The 12,145-nt window shown below is 36.6% G+C and overlaps 1 protein-coding gene across 7 annotated transcripts in view; it reads left to right on the top strand.

Moving 5' to 3' along the window:
- The window catches only part of TMCC1 (transmembrane and coiled-coil domain family 1), a 250,497-nt gene that overhangs the window by 201,035 nt on the left and 37,317 nt on the right, over nt 1-12,145 (top strand). The window contains exon 1 of one of the 7 annotated variants that reach the window (XM_015545120.2): nt 9,674-10,377. The exons of the other annotated variants lie outside the window; for them this stretch is intronic. Coding sequence (XP_015400606.1) covers nt 10,315-10,377 — 63 coding nt within the window. The 5' untranslated portion in view covers nt 9,674-10,314. Of the gene's footprint in view, nt 1-9,673; nt 10,378-12,145 lie in introns of those variants that run through there. 7 annotated transcript variants of the gene reach the window in all.

The raw sequence follows: 12,145 nt of genomic DNA, 5'->3' as shown, positions 1-12,145 counted from the left end.
TATGTAATCCCCCCTTACTGTTTTTAAATGATCATAAATGAACTGGTCTTATATAGTCTTTAGGGAACTTTATGTTATGAGTAGTTTCACTAGGACTAAAGATTATTGACCTGTGTCCATAGGTCTGTATTTTACTGTTGAGAATTTAGTGGTCTCCTGTGTTAATTTACCCATTCAAATACTATGCAAGTCTGTGTGCTCTTAATTATTCTGAATACAGAAACCTCAGAACAGGGCTCCCTCTCTCTTCTTTGGAACAACTTATTTTATCTTTATATTAGATTTTTTAAAAAGTATTGCAGATAGGTTGAGTCAAGGAAATCAGGCCAGTGAACATGATGGCATCTGTTGTTGGATTCTGACAAGTAAAATCAAGATTGAAGGCTTACAGATAATTAAAAAATAAGCCATCTTTTGTGAAAACTCTTGAATTATAAAATATAGTCAGATTTCAGATGTCCAGTAACCTATCAACCGCACCCCCCCCCCCAACCCTCACTTCCCCACCAGCTCTTGGAAATATGAGAGGGTATTTTCGTTGACACAAAGACTTGGGGGGATGAGTGATGCTGGCGTTTAGTGCATGGAGCTCATGGAGGCCATGATGGCCAAAATGTCAGGAGTAACCTTGCTTGGGAGCACAGTCCCCAGGCATATTTCCCTCTACTCTTCCCTCTTCTCCTTTTCCTTCCTCATTAGAAAGTGAGAACCCCAGCTGTACAGACATTAGGGGTAGTAATATGCCCTTAGTACACTGATGCCGTTTGCACAGCTCTCATTTGGTGCCATTCCGTTTTTGTTTTTGTTTTTGTTTTTGTTTTTGTTTTTTTTAACAGCTAGGAATTTCTTTTGAGGAAACATTAGTATGTAAATTAGGATCTGAAGGGACATTAATTCTCTCTACACTCTATATTAGGATGTATTTATTGACCCCAGTAGAAGAAGCTGTGTTACCTTCCTTATCTTCTTCCATTTTCTCCTTTATAATCAGAATCATTATTACTACTGTGTATACATCTGTTATGTGTACATTGATCCAGTTCAGTGAAACTCTAGGAGTGAGTTGTTTCTTAGCTTTAACTTTGGTAGTGAACCTGTGCTTGTGCTATTTTTCAGAAACGGTACAGATTCTCATTTAGCCATTTTGATTGCTCTAAGCCTGATATGAATTTGGAATTCAGAAAAGTCCGTTGGCTTTCACCTCAGCAGACTTGTTCACTTGAACATGCTGTTCACATTTAATGTAAATACGTTTGAATAGAAGAGCATATAAATATTTGATTTCATATTTGGCTTCTATTAAATATTGACAGTCATGGAAATATCTCTAGGAGATCTTTTTTTCCTTTTTTTGGATCAAAATTTCAGCTTTACGTTCTTTCCAACCATTTGGAAACATAAGTGACTGTTTTTTCCTTATTGCAATTCAAAATATCTGAATTTGATTCATAATTTTCTTTCCCCAGAACTATTCTTTTAATCTTCCCTGTTGGAAATGCATCATCATTCTCTTAGGCTGGAAATTTGGGCCTCATCTTTGATTCATTCTTCTCTTTAATCTCTAATATACAGTCAACAGATCCTATTGGTTCCTTCTTCAGAAGAGTCACCAGGCCTTTTCTTTTGCATTACCTCTGCCTCCACTTTACTCCAGTCTTTACCATGCTTCAGTGTTCTTTCTTCTGGTCTCTCACCTCTCTTCTTTAAGCTTGTGACCACACAATTTAAAACTACTGAAAAAGACAGCAGAATGCTTTACAACTTAATATCTCAGAGAGAAATGGAAAGCAAGTGAATATTAACTCTGAGATCATCTAATCTACAACAGAGTAAAATTTTTCTGTTTTGTCCTAAATTTCAACTAATCTCAAAGATTTACTTATTTATTCCTTCATTTAACAGTATCAAGTATATGCTCGGTTCAGCTGTTAACTGCTGAATATTATGCTTATAGTCTTTTCATTCCCCCTTGACAGTTCATCTGTTCTCTTCAACTATGCTATTTATGCTTTCTCTAGTTTTTCATCTCCATCCCTCAACCCTGCAAGTGCCAGTCCTGTTTCATAGGTAGTAGGCCTTGAATCATTTAAGCTCCATAAATCACACGAGTCCACAACTGATGGGTGGCAATGCAGGGACTCAATTCCATCTCCTCTGCAGACCAGCAACCTTCCAACATCATCTTACATAATAAGGTCTGTTGTCTAAGCTTCATGATGTTAACCATAGAATACTATAGGCTAATGGTTTATTAAGAGAAAGGGTAAAGGAATGAGAAATTGGCCATTTGACTGTTTTTTGGTAATAAAACTTGAAGTTTGGAAAGAGTTATGTTTTCATAAGTAGTCATTTAATATTTATAGTGTCTGTCTTCATCTTGCTTCTTACTCTTTCTTGGTTACCTCTCCCTTTTTTTTTTTTTTTATGTTTTTATTTATTTTTGAGAGAGAGAGCAAGTGAGCATGAGCAGGGGAAGGGCAGAGAGAGGGGGAGACACAAAATCTGAAGCAGGCTCCAGGCTCTGAGCTGTCAGCACAAAGCCCCATGCAGGGCTTGAACTCATGAACGGTGAGATCATGACCTTGAGCCTAAGTTGGATGCTCAACCAGCTGAGCCACCCAGGTGCCCCAGTTATATCTCTTTATTTAGAATCATGTGGCTATTCTTAAAGAATATTTGGAACCACTAGAGCTTTGTGCAGTGTAGTGGAAAATTAAATAGCAAAGAATAATGAACCAGGTTACTTTAAAATGTAATAGCTTCATATTTGCCTCCCCACCCACTGCACCCCACCCCCACTCTGCCATCTGTGGCTAGTAATATTTTACAAAGAATCAATTGATTCTCCTTATATGGACTTGAAATTGCCCATGGAATGCCATTTTTCTTCATTTCAAGCAATTTTCATATTTTTTGAGAATATGTAAAATGTGCTTAATTTTTTTATTCCTGAGACTTCAATATGATGTGTTGTTCACCTGGGATTTAGAAGGTATAAAATAGATCAAGTAAGGATTTTCTTTTTTTTTTCTTTTTTTTTCTTTAAAAAAAATTTTTTTTTAACGTTTATTTATTTTTGAGACAGAGAGAGACAGAGCATGAATGCGGGAGGGTCAGAGAGAGAGAGGGAGACACAGAATCTGAAACAGGCTCCAGGCTCTGCACCGTCAGCACAGAGCCCAACGCGGGGCTTGAACTCACGGACGTGAGATCATGACCTGGGCCAAAGTCGGAGGCTCAACCGACTGAGCCACCCAGGCGCCCCTCAAGTAAGGATTTTCAAGAGATGGCTTATGGCACCTCTGACATTCATGGAGTATAGCAAGAAAATTCATTGTGGTGTAAAGCATTTTCTAAAACAACACATTGCCTATGTATTGCCTCCAGATGGTAGTTTTCCAGACATAGAATATGCTTGGGTATATTCTAATGATTTACTTTATATTTTAAATGAATGAATGAATTTTAAATGAATTTAAATGATTTGTTTTGTTTTGTTTTGTTTTCTTTTGTTTTTCAACATTGCAGGTTAGAACTAAAACTTAAATCAACCTGGTCCCGCCAAAGACTCTTTATATTTGTTCTCCTTGTGAGCTTGCTATTTTTAAAACATTTGTTTACAAACAGCATATATTATTAACCTTAAAAAAAAAAAGTAGAGCCAGTTAGCATTTCTGAACAGCACTAGTGCAGTGATACTACCTGAATGCCTTTCAGGTAGTATCCAGACAAATTCCAGACAAATTTAATTCCAGACAAAATTAAATGTTTCTCATTGTAATCTGCTCATATAACTTTGTCATGGGTGTATGTACACTTTCCATTTGTCCTTTGGAAATCCTGAAAACAACTTGACCTTTTTGTGGACCTCAGGTTGGAGTATTCTATACTGTGTCTCATGACATAAAAATATTATTTCATTATACTATTTCATTTTACAAAGTAAATTTCTGTATGATTCTGCAGTTTCTTTGCAAGCAGTACTTGGGGGTTACCTGGCCCTTCTTGACCTCTATCAGGGCTTTATGATGTTTTGCAGTTGTGAAACAGCATAGCACCTTTGAACCCCTTATGTGTTAGATCACATTGTGGTACATGATTCCTTTGAGGTAGGAAGAGCCCAAGTAAACAGGTAATTTAGCTAGTTTCTAGAGGTCAGTGCTTATATTCTTCCTAAAATCTCATAATTCTGATATTGGCTTGGACATTCAGCAAAAGCCTCTCTTGCTTTCCTTTCTGAACTAATTCATTCTAAGCAGTAAAAGAAAGTAATTTGCCTTATTTAGAAGTTCATATGACCATACTAATCTCAGGAGATTTTAAACACCTTTCCAGTTTCTTGCTTTGTCATTTATTGCTCCCCCACCTACTGCTGTTTGTAGAGGTTTACTTTTATACAAGGAGAGCTGCTGGAGTTTAAGAAAAATCTACCTCTTATTGAATCCCAGTAGGAAGTTTATGCTAGCTGAACTGGTTGCCTGGTGGAAGAGGGCAGAAGAGACTCCTTGATGCAACACATTTTAACTTCAGAGCCTTGCTTGCAAATCTCTTCTCTGCCATCTATGACTACAATTAATAATTGATTTCTTAGATTTATCATTTTTCTTCTTTGACTCAACTTTACTTTTCCCCATCTTTTGCCACTTAGGGAAAAACTTACCCAATCAGTCATTAAGCATCAACATCAAGATCAGTCTAGGAGCAGAACAAGTTTCATGGTCTTTGGATGTTATTCCCCAGTAGATCCTTCATGAATAAAATATAGTGAAGAGTAAAAGAGAAGGAGAGCATTAGGCATTTTATCTAAAAAATAAAGTAATATTTATAGATCTGACAGCTTTAATAATATAGGAAAGCCTCTGGAATTAGCCTTGGTGTTTTTGTTTTGGTTTGGTTTTTTGTTTTTGCAGTTAAGCAATTTATTTAACTTTATTTTTTATTTTTTAAAATTTACATCCAAATTAGTTAGTATATAGTGAAGCAATGATTTCAATAGATTCCTTAATGCCCCTTACCTATTTAGCCCATCCCCCCTCCCTCAACCCCTTCAGCAACTCTCAGTTTGTTCTCCATTTTTATGAGTAGCCTTGGTTTTTATAAAGAACATCTTTTGTCTGGAATTTGCTTCCAAATAATTGCAGGGGAGGGAAATTGCGGGCCATGAGTTAATAATTGAAGCTGGATGAAGAGTGCAAAAGAGTCATTTTCCTCACTTTTATATGTTTGAAATGTTGAAATACTATTTGAAATAATAAAGAACTTTTTAAAAGACATCTTTTCCCCAGGAATTTTGGATGGATAAAATCTATTTCCCTATGAAATTTACAGCATCCCCCCAATACTCAACAGTGTTGAACACAATAAAAGTACTATCATAGGTTTGTATTATTGAAGGAAAAATACTTTCTTGTCAGTAAATTCTAAACTTCAGTATGTTATTTTGTGTCTATTATTGTCCAAATTATGTTGTTATTTATTCAGCAATATGTAAATTTATTTCATATATTGCATTCTAATGAAGTTGTGTTCAGTTTTGCTTTTCATCAAGGACATATTCAAGTAAATGTTAATTAGTATTGGGAAATCTGAAAAACACTCAATGAAAAAATAGTATTAAACAATTTCTTCATATACAGTATGTGTGATACATCTCTGGGTAGTATTTGAATTAAGGAGCCTGTTTTCTCAGTCAGGGTCCGAACATAACATAACTTTGCTGGTAAAATAATGATTTAATCCTTAGTCTCTTTTGTCTAGTTGGTCACTCTTATTGAAATATCTATGCCAGTTGGGGCACCTGGGTGGCTTAGTCCGTTAAGCTTCCAACTTCGGCTTAGGTCATGATCTCATGGTTTGTGAGTTGGAGTCCCACATCAGGCTCTGCACTGGCATCACGGAACCTGCTTGGGATTCTCTCCCTCCCTCTCCCTCCTCCCTCTCCCTCCTCCCTCTCCCTCCTCCCTCTCCCTCCTCCCTCTCCCTCCTCCCTCTCCCTCCCCCACTCACACTGTCTGTTTCTCTCAAAATAAATAAATAACTTAAAAAAATAATAATCAAATGTAAAGCCAGAAAGTTATTCTATCAATGCAAATAACACAGAAGATAAAAAATAATCTTTCATGTTGTAGATAAAGCCTTTAATCTCCAAGCCAAGGAAGTAAGCTCATCAAAAGTGATCAGATTTTGCCAAAATTTGAACGTATTTCCTGGCTTTTTTTTCAGATCCCAGTAGTATAAACCATGGCAAGTCAAATTCACTAAGATTTATCCTTTTTTCAAATTCTGGAACAGACAGCCACTTTACTTTGGGACAAAAATGCTCTTTTTCCTTGAAAAGCAAAAGGACTTGTATTTCTCTATCACTATTGTTGCTAATATAGTTCCAACCACCTATATCAACACAACTTGCATTTCAGAGAGAAAACTGGATAGAAGGGGGGGATAATTAGAACTGTATCAAACACAAGCATGTTAGTAGAGGAGTAAAACTCATGAATACACATAGCAGACTTTATATAGCTGCACTCATCTCTTTTACACTATCTTATAGTGGCAAGATGAACAGCTTGTTAACATGACCCAAAGATACAGCTATTCTAATAGTATATACAAATAAGAAGCAAACATGTATCAACTTAGAATTATGCTTAATAACATTTAGTATTCTATTTTATTTAGAAATTATTTGGGCACCAAGAATTACTTATTGATTAGCTTGATTTAACATTAGTCCAAGATTTTAAATTACCATAGATCTTGGAGAAATTTATTATTGAAACATTGTTTACATACAGTATTACATTAGTTTCAGGTGTACAACATAGTAGTTGACAGCTCTGTATTATGCTGTGCTCACCACAGTATAGCTACCATCTGTCCCCATACAGTGCTATTACAGTACCATTGACTATATTCCCTATGCTATATCTTTCTTCCTTGTGACTTACTCATTCCATAATTGGAAGCCTCCACCTCCCACTTCCCTTCACCCATTTTTCCCATCCCCCTCCCACACCCTCCCCTCTGTCCGCTATCAGTTTGTTGTCTGTATTTATGGATCTTTTTCTGCTTTTTGTTTTATTGAATTTCACATATTAGTGAAATCATAGGATACTTGTCTTTCTGACTTATTTCACTTAGCATATATCTTCTGGGAGTATCCATGTGGTCACAAATGGCAAGATCTCATTCTTTTTCATGTATGTGTGTGTGTGTGTGTGTGTGTCTGCACTGGCATCACGGAACCTGCTTGGGATTTTCCCCCTCCCCCTGTGTGTGTGTGTGTGTGTGTGTGTGTGTGTGTGTATTCTCCCCCTCCCCCCACACGTATATGTGTGTATATACACACAGGACATTTTCTTTATCCTATTCATCTATGGATAGACACTTAGGTTGCTTCTGTATTTTGGCTATTGTAAATAATGCTACAGTGAACATAGCAGTGTGCTTACCTTTTCACATTACTGGTTTTGTTTTCTTTGGGTAGATACCCAGTAGATCTTGGAGATATTTAAACTAACACATCATTGTCATTGATATAAAGAGTTTGTTAACATTATTATTCAATGTAGATGAATACAGATTTTCAATTTTTTAAATATCAAATATATAGGAAGAGTAATACTAGCTTATTTGATCAGTAAGTCTGTTATAGGAAATTCAGATTAGCTTCTATCTGAGAAAACAAACCCAAGTAAATTAAGATGTATGCAGTGTTACACTTAACTGACAAAACTCATCTTGATTTGTACAATAGTTATCTTAATTATATGAAATTGGACTCCTAAAATGTTTCTGAACTAGTAGTTTCTGTAGATAGGATTTCTTTTTCTTTGTCTAACATATTTGGAGTATTATAGGTTCACTTTATTTTCTTGGAAATTCTAAAAATTTGATAAATAAGTGCTTATTGAGCTCTACAAAACCAATGAGAACAGAACTTCTTAATTTAAGAGGTATTATAATCAAATTAATCAATATCCTCTAAAAATTGGAAAACATTTCATACTTAAGAGGTCAAGTTCTTTCTGAATTACAGACAGAGCTGTGGCTTCAGTTTTACAGCTTTAGTCATGGGTCAAAAGTAAACATAAAACCTCATCAGTTGAGATCTCTAAGAGCTATTCTCCTTTAATACTATGTGCAACATTCTTAATTGAGCTCAAAATAGACAAGTGGACAAAAAGTCTAACAAACTGAATTCTCTTTTGGTTTTTCACTCAACAGAAAATAGATCTCTGTCATTCTACTACATAGACCACCAAATGGTGGAACCATAAAAATCCAATTCTCAGTAGGTATATCCATCAATGAGGAATAACTTATCAACTGTGCATTAGCCAGAAACAAAAACAAAATCATCAAGAGGGAAAAAAAATTGAGAAAACCAGAAAGTCAGCAAAATTGAAGTTCTTTTGCCCCTTGGGATTTACTTTGAGAGCCAAGAAGAGATGTACCCAGGCTAACATAGCCAATGAGGTATACTTCTCTGGCAACTCTGGTGAATCTATTGGCGTCTTCATGGATCCTCAAAAACTGTTTAGGGATTTTTTTTTGGGGGGGGGGTGGGTAAAATCATGACTCCTACAAATATACAATGGGCAACTTCAGGGCTACTGTCTTCCGTGCGGTGGCTCATCCAACAAGACAGCTTTCATCTTATAGCACCTTGTTTTCAACATATGTTTCAAAAATCTCAGTGTTAGGGAAAGAGACTAGAAGGGCCTTATGTCAGTGTTTGGTTTGGATTTTCTCTGAGTGGTGAGATTACAGATAATTTTTGCTTTCTTTAATGCCCACTTGTGTTTTCAAAGTTTTCTATAATGAACCTGATTGTCTCAAAAGAAGATATATTAAGAATGGTAATAAACAGAATTAAGCAGACATTAGCTAGTGTTGATGCTAGCTGTGCAGGATTGGTTTTTCTTTTGTTTTTGTAGAAACAAAAATTTACTCTGTTGAAACCTTACAACCTAATTTTTAAGCAAAGACAAAACTTGTATTAAGCCATTAAATTCTTTATTACCTTGTTCTGGAGAGTCAGGGTCAGAGTTCTATGTCTCTAGAGATAGAAGATGAATTTCTGGAGCCATGGTGTCAACACAGAATTATCTTTAAATTCATTTACAGTGCTTTGGATTTCATTCAGAGGGCTTCATATGATTTAAATGAAAAAATGTTACATGAAGCTGGTGAATGCTGATGGAAAGCCCTTCTTTGACCTCTTAGTACTGTGCTGGCCTGAGCTTCCAGCCCCATACTTACATGCAAGTACAGAAATTATCACAGCTTTAGGCACCGAACTCTCAAATTGTCTTCTTATGATGCCTTTCTGTGTAGTAACCTCAGAGAAATGTTTCCACATATTATACATTGTACATGCTACACTGTACTTCATAATCATTAACATTCTTCCTGTGCACGTTCCCCAGAACTGGTTTTACAAATGAAAAAATAAAAGCTCAGATCTGATGGTCTAACTCCCAAAGTGACTTACTCAGTGCAGGAACAATCTCTTTAAGTTGTTCAGTTCTTTCATGCAGTATCATGGGTATTCAGTAAATGGTATGTGATGCAGGGCTTAAGATTGTGGTGTTTTAATCTGTTGCATAGACCTCAGACAACTCCAGCGCTTTTCATTCAGAAGCATTTTTTTCCTTTCCTCCATAGTGAATAATTGGTCAGTTTTCATTTTAATTATTTTGTGAACCTAAAATGAAAAATAAGAGAAGAAACTTCAGGAAAGCATAGAAATTGTTTTGGCAATCTTCTAGTCCTTTATCTAAACATGGGTAGATTTGTTTTGATGATGATGATGATGATGATGATTATGATTATTGAACCAGGCTCCCTAAACATTTATTTAGAATGTTTTTAACCTTCTTTAAGCTATTCTCTAAACCTTAATCTGGTTTTAAACTAGAAGACAAATGTGAATGGTGAATTACTGCTCTGTAGCTTTAAATTCAACCAGTTTGATGCTTTTGTTTTTTATAAAAGATGCTCACAGCTCCAGAAAAGAGGCAGATACTGTGTGATCTCCATTCTCAGAGTAAAACTATTCATTTGCATTAGCAGCTCTAGCAAAGCACACGCGCGCGCACACACACACACTCACAAACACACACACACACACACACACACACACACACACACACACACACACGATGCTTGTTTGGCAGAAGCTTTCTGTTTATTCAGCACAGAGCCCTCCCAGGCTCCCAGATGTAGAAAGCTCTAAGAGTTGATGTACAAGACAGAACCGGAACTGTACATAGGCTGAGGTGGGCACTGCGGAGGATTGGCTATGCAAGGATGTTGATGTGGTGCGGCTCTACCTGCCTGTTCTGTGAAAGGCACTTCTCTGAGGCTGTGAAGGTGAGAAGCCCAGGGATGCACTAGAAGCTTCATTTCGGCTGGCTCTTTGGTGGGGGAATGCATTCCCAGTGGTAGCTGTCCTCATTTACAGCGTTATTCTCGGAAACGAAGTATGTGCAGCCGTGACAGACTATGCCACAGCTCCTCTGCAGTTTGGAAGCTGGGACAAATGGAAAGAGCACATAGTCAAGAGAGGTTGTGATTTGTTTTCACTATCCAAGCTTGCTCTCGCAGTACCCAAATGAAGGATGAGCTTTGTGGCAAGCAAAATCAGCAGACTGCCTGACGGGGGGTTTTGGTAAGATAAATGTATTGCTTGTGTTTTGTGGGGGGAGGGTTTCTTGGGGTTTTTTAATTATTATTTTTATTTTTCTATATCAACTACATAGAATTGCCTCTTAGCGATAACGAACACATTTTGCAGAATCATATGTGATGGAAAGGGGTGATCCAAGAAGCCAGAAGGGAAAATATTATTTTTGATCATTCATTTGTGACCTTCAGAGGTAATCGTCAAGTTTTCTCAGATGTCTATGAACAGGCAGAAGCCAGGAACTTCCAGAGCAAAGAATGCTGACTAACAGATATCCTTTCTTTTCTTTGAACAGTTATAATTAACCCCCCCCCCTTTGTTTCCCCCCGCTTTCCCTATGGCCTAAAGTAGAAAAGAAAAAATAAAAGCTCCCTGGTCTTACCAAGTTGTTGCCTCTGGAACAGTAATAGCCTGAGAACATAAGTATGGAGGTGGAGGAAGGCAGGATGAGGAGTCTGCTATTTTCATAGCAGTGCGTTGGTGGGTGTTTGTCTTGGTTCATTATCGTTGCTATTCAATATCAAGTGGTGGTTAGTGCTGTATCTCGTTGTCTGTACTATAATTTAATCCCTTTATGTTCTATTTTGTATGTTTTTCTTTGCCAGACTCAATTCTGTCATTATGAAAACTTTTTCTGTTATCATTCATACATATTAGCCTTGTTAGAGAAAAGATAGTTGTAGAAAGTAACTCTTAAATATTTATGGACCCCAAGAATGATAAAGACATTTGCTTTTTAAAATCGAGGTTTTTTTTTTAAAACAGATTTGGGGGTCTTGATTTTGGAATCTTTAACAAGCATTTCATGACAAGTTAAAGAAATGAGTTGCATTAGATCTATGAAATCCTACCAGAATCACTTTGCTCTAATCTACTTTAAGTTGGATCCTATGTCTTAGGTTTTTCTAAGTCTGAAGGTTTACTTTTCCTCATCCTAACTTAGGTAAGTATTGCTGGAAGATATGTTAATTGTTTTATTAGCCTAACCTGAGATCTTGTTCTTGGGCCCCTCTTCTTTCCAGCAGAGAGAGCCAAGTTTCCTAGCTGCTTAGAGTGGGCACAGAAGAGATCCATTGACATCTGACTTTTTGCTGACTCATTGGTTATATAAGCCTTGTAAATACAATTATCCATATACTTCATTAGGTTACTGGGCAGGTGGCCCCTTCCTGTTTACTGATCTTTTCTTCCTTCAGCATCCTCTTCTTCCTTAAGACTTTTTGGTAACATAGTCTCAACTATTAACCAAGTGAATTCTAAGAAGTGAAGGACAAATCCTTTTTTTTTCTCTCTCTCTTTTTTGGAATTGCTTTCTTAACTGCTTCTTTACCTTGATATGATAAAATTCCAAATTCTGTATTCTCTTGGCACATGAAACGGTAATAATACCTTTCCTCATTTATGACCTGGTTAAAGTAATAACTTCCTTTTCTGTCTTTGAGACCTCAGATCAAA

Source organism: Panthera tigris, chromosome A2 (assembly GCF_018350195.1).
Source record: "Panthera tigris isolate Pti1 chromosome A2, P.tigris_Pti1_mat1.1, whole genome shotgun sequence".
Classification (NCBI taxonomy): domain Eukaryota; kingdom Metazoa; phylum Chordata; class Mammalia; order Carnivora; family Felidae; genus Panthera; species Panthera tigris.
Note: the sequence above shows the minus strand (reverse complement) of the source record. Positions and strands in the feature narration are given on the sequence as shown.